The sequence below is a fragment of the Marmota monax genome, unplaced genomic scaffold, assembly GCF_021218885.2.
Source record: "Marmota monax isolate L192 unplaced genomic scaffold, Marmota_monax_Labrador192_F-V1.1 WCK01_AAM20220418_F8-fsc00008, whole genome shotgun sequence".
Lineage (NCBI taxonomy): Eukaryota > Metazoa > Chordata > Mammalia > Rodentia > Sciuridae > Marmota > Marmota monax.
The window spans coordinates 4,110,319-4,117,535 of record NW_026694432.1 but is presented as its reverse complement, the minus strand read 5'-3'; the positions used below and the strand labels follow the sequence as shown (position 1 = coordinate 4,117,535).

Sequence of the window (7,217 nt, the reverse complement as noted above, 5' to 3'; positions counted from 1 at the left end):
TTCCCTGAAAGGGAACAGCCCAGTGAGCAGAGCGAGTTGAAGAGTCTCAAGGCAGTGGGAGATGCAGATGGAAGAGGCTTCAAGCTGACTCTCCAGCTAGACAGGCAGAACACCCACTCCCTCCTAGTTCCTAGGCTACCTTGAGAAGTTCAGCCACCCTTTCCAATGTGCTGGACCATCTAGAACTGGCCATTCTCTGCCTGGTCTCTTGGGATCCCAAAGCCCAGGAATTTCTGGACCAGAGACCCAGAATTTCTTCTCTTTCCAACAGTGGTTCTGAGAGTTACTTCCTTCTAGAGCTGAAGCTTGTCCTAACAGGAGCCTTTTCTGGAAGACCCTTATATCAATGGAGAGAAAGTTTTAGAAATCAAGGCTCCATTTGTGACCACAATAAAAGTTCAGTCTTTGTCCAGGGTCAGAGTTCAGGCTATGACCAGATTCAGGCTCAGGATATTATAAGTCAGGGCTCAGTGTATGGCTCAGGGTCAGGGCTATCTGTTCTCAGGGCCAGAGCTCAGTCTATGACCAAAATAAGAGGTAATGTGTGTCCATGATCAAGATTCAGTCTGTGTCAAGATCAGTGTTCAATATATAGTAAAGGTTAGGGGTCAGTGCTCAGTTTGTGATTAAGGTCAGGAGTCAGCAAATGTCTCAGAGCATGAATAGGGTCAAGTTCAGTCTGTGATCAAGGTTAGGACTCAGTATGGGCTGGGGTGAGGGATAAGTCTAAAGATCAGGGTTGGGTTTAGTCTATGATTAGACTTAAGATTTATTGGTGACCTTGATAAAGGTTAAGTATTTGTGCAAGTTTAGGCTCCCTCTATAACGTCAGGTTCCAGCAGTGGGTTAGTTAACTCAGCAAATTTGGGTGACTTCCCCCCACCTCCAACTTGCCTGCTTCTCCCATTCCTCAGGGGGTAGGCCTTCAGAAGAGGGAAAGGCAAAATTTTGCAGTCTGGTTTGGCTGCGTGGCTTCCATCCCCTGTCATGTGCCCAGGGTGCCCTCTGGTGGCAGTCTCTAGCAGTGCTGAGTTCCTCAGATTTGGTCCACCTATCTGGCTCACCCTCAAGCCCATCATCAATCCATGTCCATCTGGCCAGCTTTACCTCCCCACAGAGAAGTAGAAAACTGAGGAAGCAGCCAGGGAAACTCCCCCACACAGGAGGAGATTTTTTCATTTCCTGCTAAGTCAGGCATCTTGATCAATCCCTATCCCCTGTTCCCCGGAACTTAGTCTCATTCCTGCAATGAAATTCACACCTTTTACTTGGTTAATTCATTTGACAGATATTATAGAGAATCTCCCTTGTTTCAGGAAGGTACTAAATAAACAAGGTATAGTAATAAACAAGACAGAAGCCCTAAACTCTTGGGGCTCACATTCCTCTTTCTTCTCTCAAATCCCCAACTCCTAGTCCACAGCCCTCATCAGAAAGGCAGAAGGTTGAAGAGGATTTAGAACTGGGAAGCTTGGGGTCTCTTCTTCCCCTAGATTCAGAGGTTAGACTACCTACCCTAGGCTCTGGGCTGTCTTCCCATCCTCAGATGCCTCCTCTGAACTCAAGGGCTAGCCACCACTCACATGCCAGAGGCTCCTCAGCCTTCACCCCAGGACCTTCTCCTCTTTCTAGAATTCAGGACTATGACTCCATTCCTGCAGGAAAGCTCTCCTGGGCTTACAGACTTTTTGCCCTATTGAGACCAATGAGTTTTCTCTCTAAAACTTGATCCACCATATACCCAGGTGCTCAAACCAAATTCCAGCACTTCCTTCCAGATTCTTCTCTTTTGATACCCCCAGGATATCCATAAGGGCAACCTATTCTATTTACCCAGGAAATGGGTGCAGTCTCTGTCTGCTCCACAGCTACCACTCCAGGCCCAGTCCCCAGCACAGCTCACTGCAGTAACCTCCTAACCCTCCTTGTTTTCCCTCTTGCCGGCGACACTCTATTTTCCACATAGCAGGCCAAGTGATTTTTACAATAATAAATCAGATCATGTCACTTGCCTGCTTAAAACCCTCCAGTGGCTCCCATCTCACTGAGAATAAAATCCTCACCCGGGCTTACTAAGCTTTCCACGAGCTGGGACATGCCCCTCTCCCCACCTCTCTAATTTCATCTCTCACCCCAGTTTCTATGGCCCTTCTTTATTGATCTGACACATAGAGGCCAAGTTCATGCTTATCTTAGGAGTTTTTGCACTGGTCATTTTTTGAGCTTGAAATATTCTTGCTCTGAACCTTGTTGGTATGGCTGTTATTATTAGGAGCTTAAATGCCACCTCTCAGAGAAGAACTTCCTAACCTCTTACACCTTCCTATTGTGATTTTCTGCATATAGCACTGTTCCCTAACTAATGTTTGCCACCGCCTTCCTTTTCCTCCTCTTCCTCCTCTTCCTCCTCCTTCTCCTCCTCTTCCTCCTCCTCCTCCTCCTCCTCTTCTTATTCTTCCTCCTCCTCCTTGAGGGAGGGGATTGAGCCTAGGGACACTCTACTACCAAGCTACACCCTTAGCCTCCTTCCTTCCTTCCTTCCTTCCTTCCTTCCTTCCTTCCTTCCCAGAGTTGATTTTGAACTTTTAATCCTCCTGCCTCAGACTTCCAGGTGGCTGGAATTACAGGTGTGTGCCATCACACCCAGATGTGCTTATTTAATTCTTTACTGTAGAATGTGAGCTTCATGAGACCTCATTCACACTGTATTCTCAGTGCTGGGCACATAGCAGGGCCCGGGAATGATTTGTTGAATTAATTAGTAAAAGTTGGTTTTAAGTGGCTTCCCTCATTTCTTCTTGTGGAGAGGGAAGAGACCCCCTACCCCACCCAAGAGGCTCCCTCTTCCAGGTCAGCAGTAGTTTCCTCTGGAGGCAAAGCTCTCTGTACCATCCCAGAGCTCCCCCAGCCCTGGGGAGTACTCATCCTTTTCAAAAGACCAGCTTTGTGTCCTCCACTGCAGCCCCTGGACCTCGGAGAACAGGCCCTGGTACCTTGGTGGAGAACCTAGCCCTTATTAAGGGTCCTCTGCATAATTGCTATAGGAATTGTCAATCTGGGATGTCCCTGTACTGTCAGAATCATGTCCTCACCTTCAAAGTGGCCCCCTCAGTGGGCCTGCCTGAGGAGAGGCCTACAGGGGTGTGGAGACAGAGTGTATACTCCAGCCCCACTTTGTGAAGGAGAGTGGGGCTGCCCTAGGTCCTCACTGGGCTGGCTGTGCTGTCCTTGAAGGTCCGGTCCCTCAGCTCTCACCTGAGGAAGCTGTGTTGGGGGAGGACTCCCTAGTGTGGCAGCCTGGAGAGAGGCAGAGATGCTCTTTGCTGGTACTCACTGGGAAGTGAGTCCTGTGGCACTGGGTGAAGAGACTCTCTCCTGGTGTACCTAAGAAGTGGGAGGAGCCCAGATGAGATAAATAAGGACCTTTCAGCTGGTGGCAGCTGAGGGGACTGCAGGGAGCCAATGACTCTCCCCACTCTCTCTGCATTCTGCTCCCATTGTTGATCTGTTAATCTGTGGCCTATGTCCTGGATCCTCATCTGACGCTCACTCTTCCTGCCCAGCAGCCAGCTCCCATGGCAAGATCTGAAAGTCATCTTGTAGAAGAGGAAGGTGCCCTGAGAGTGTAATTCAGGCGTCTGCCAGCAGGTGGGAGAGGGGCTTGGGCTGAGCCTGGCACTGGGATGGGGGTGAATCTGGGGGAGTCTCCTAAGAAGGTGGTGGGAGAAGGGGGATCCAGACCACCCCATGGCAGCATCAGCAGTGGCCCTACACTGTCTGTTCTACTAAGGCAGCGGGTGGCCTCAGGCAGCTACAGACCAGTGAACCAGATGAGAGGATGAGCCCAAAGAGATGGACTCACACATACATGGTGGTGGTGGGGAAGTGCTGAGAAGAGGCCATCAACTCCAGGGGCTGGGTGCTTCAAAGGTTAGCCCCCCCCCCATTAGAACCAATGGAGATGAGCTGCTCAGCACCTACTGACAGACTTGTAACACTCTTAGTGGGAGAGGGAGACAGCAGGACAGGAGGACTGAGATGGTGTCAGACGAAGGACAGCGCTCTTCCTGTGGGAAGTACCCGGGCTATGGCAGGAGGGCAGCAGAGCCCACCTTGGAAAAGGAAACTGATGAAGCCAAGGGCAGGGAGTCATGTTCCCCGAGGGGTGGGGGGCCAGTGTGTACCACCATCACTGCTTGCCTGGATCCCTGCAAGTGGGAAGGGATCACAGGATTTTCCCACCAGTTCCCTTGTTCTAATTACAAGGCAGCCCCCATTCCTCGACCAGGTGCCCTTGACTGCCAGGACAGACCACAGGCTGAACCCAAACTCTGTAAGCCCAGCCAGCCCCAGAGAAAGGTCCAGACTTTACATAGGTGGCTCTCTCCCCGCCCCATGCATGCTGGGTGGTCATGCCCTCAACTATCTACCCCTCCCATACTCCCGCAACATGTGTGATATTGACAGTTACCAAACACTGCACTCCTCATCTCCTACAGGAGCCAGGCAATTGCACCCACAGCCGCACTCCTACGTTCATCCAGCCCCAGGTGTGACACACCCATTCCCAAAGACATTCACAGACACACACTCCTTTCCCCAAGGACCCCTTTCTAGGTCTCCAAGAAGAGCTAGTGCTAGGATGCTGAAGGGTGGTTTGGCCACTGGCTGGCAGGGGCCCAGAACCCAAGTGCTCAGTCAGAGGCCCCACAACAAGAGGCCCATAGCAAGCTCCCTCCAGCTTGCTTGCACACCAAAGAGGACTGACTCCAAAGGTGCTTTATTGAGGAGTGGGAACATAAGGTGTGGCACAGTGAAGGTGGCAGCATTGTTGGCAGTGAAGATCACTGGGACCTTCAGGATTGGAGAATCCCCCTCAGCACTCATCCTTGGCAGGACTCACACTGTGGGGGTCAGACAGAATGGCAGGGAGTGCTCTGCTCGGCTCTACCCATTCATGGCTGAAGTCAGAATCTCTCCTCCCAAATGAATCCCAAAGATCATGTTGGGGTAGAGACAAGGAAGTAGGGGAGGGGCAGAGGAGGGCCTAGATGACTTTCAGTGTGAAGAGATGGAGCAAGTTAGGGCTGAGTTCCTCCCTTCTACCCGCTTGGGGACAGGGGCCTTGCTGGTAGCCAGAGCCGCTTGATGGTTCTTTTTCCACATGCCCAAATACTGTGGGTGGGGTCAGCTTCCAAGGTCCAGGAGTCCAGCTTCATCAAGTCTCTGGGGGGGGGGGTGAGGTGAGATAGGACGCAGAGACCCTATCTAAGGGGCCAAGGCTGCTCATTTCTTTAGGATTTGAGCCCTGACACCATCACCACATTCTTCCCTCCAGAAGTTCAGAAATGAGACAGGTGAGGCCACCTGTGCCTAGGACTGGTTCCTTATGGAGAAAAAATTAAAGCCCCCCTCTTCTAGTTTTTGTTTAAGTGACACAGGATGGAGGGAACCCAGACAGGGGAATGGACAGAGGCCTTGGTCCGCTAGGAGGCGGACAGCTCCCGGGGCAGGTTGAGCTGCGTCCCTTCGGGCCGCGGCACACAAACTGCTGTGGGCGCGGGCGCGTCCAGGCTGAAGAGGCCGGGGCCCGGGCCCGGGCTGGAGCGGCCAGAGGACGCGGCCGAGGCAGCGGGGCTGAGCTGTACGGCCGTGGTGTCCTGCGCTGTGCGCTCGCTGCTTTCCATCTCCAGCGCCACTGGCCCCGCGCGCCCGCCATTCTGGCCCCGGGCCGCCGCTTCCAAGGAGCGCGTGCGGAGCGCAGGGCCCCGGCGGCTACACACGCAGCAGGTTGCGAAAAAACCGAGCGCCAGCACTAGTAGCGCCGGCCCTACGATCAGTGGCACATTGTGCCCTGGCAGGAAGGAGGCGAACGCACCCACTAGCGTCACGTTCACACCCGCCAGCAGCACGCACAGACCGCAGGCGCAGCACAGCGCGGGTGACGGTAGGCCTGGCAACCGGCCCTGGGCATGGCCGGCGGGCGCGGGAGCCACAGGTCCCTTGCTCTTCTTTTTCTTTGTGGGCGGCATCGGCCTGAGCACGCCTGGCACGCATCAAGATCCCTCCAGCCAGCGGGGAGCTCACGATGATCCTGTGAGCACACAGAGAGGGTGAGTCAGTGGAGCATCTCAGCTCAGTTCCCTGGCTACATTATGTGCCTGGGAGTGAAGAGGTCATCTTGGGCAGACCCCTGCCTCTGCTTTTGCCTCTGGGAAACAACCCACCTCATATGTATAGTCAGCCTGTTTCCCCCACCTAACTCCTGGAGTCCCTCACCGCTAATTTTGCCATTCGCTCTCTCTCCACCCAGCGCCTCCAAGAAGCCTTCCTGGGAGAATTAAATTAAGAGAGTGAATCGCTGTGAAACCCTCAGCAGGGTACTTATTAAATGATCATTATCATCACTCTCAATAGTTATAGTCAGAGGACACAGCTCTTGGGTTTTTGACAACTCCACCTCCAACTCTGCCTGGAGATCATTTGATCTAGCCCCTCCTTACTCAGATGAAGGAAATGAAGTTTAGCCCTACACAGTGGAGCAGGCCTGTAATCCCAGCAACTCTGGAGCAGGAGGATGCAGGTTCCAGGTCGGCCTAGCATATTAGTGAAACTGGAGGCAATTTAAAAAATAAAAAGGGATGGGAATGTAACTCATCCCCAAGATCTTGCCTCCCTCAAGTCCCTATTGTGAGACCCTGTCTCAAAACATAAATAAAATAAAATAAAATAAAAAGGGCTGGGGATGTAACTCTTCCCCAAGATCTTGCCTCCCTCAAGTCCCTGTTGTCTCTGTAGCTCTCCTGTGCCTTTAAATAAATTTCTTAAATACTAGATCCAGTTTTTTTTAGTTATTCTCAGTGGTGAGTTGGTCTGATACAAGCTAGCCTACCTTAGCCCGAAACAGAATTCTAGATGAGAATCTGAAAAAAAGTAAAGTGCTTCTGGGTTCTAGTTCAATAAACAAAACAAAACACAACACAAAACAAAGAAGAAGGAGGAGGAGGAGGAGAAAGGAAGGAAGAAAACAATCAGTTGATGCTCAGGAAAGGTCTAGTACTTTATCCAAGATCCAGGGCCTATGAATGATATGTGGATGCTAATTCACAAGGGGAGGGGGAGAATAGTTATATTTCCGGACTAAACAGAGGGTAATGAAGGAGGGAAAGGGGGTATGGGGGTAGGAATGATAGGAGTAGAATTAATTGGACATTATT

General features: G+C 51.7%; 1 protein-coding gene across 1 annotated transcript; it reads right to left on the bottom strand.

Moving 5' to 3' along the window:
• Positions 1-4,799: 4,799 nt before the first annotated feature.
• Positions 4,800-6,032, bottom strand: Tmem275 (transmembrane protein 275). The gene has a single exon (XM_046468801.2). The coding sequence runs from the start codon at positions 6,030-6,032 to the stop codon at positions 5,487-5,489; it is 546 nt and encodes a 181-aa protein (XP_046324757.1). The 3' UTR covers positions 4,800-5,486.
• Between the last annotated feature and the right edge of the window lie 1,185 nt (positions 6,033-7,217).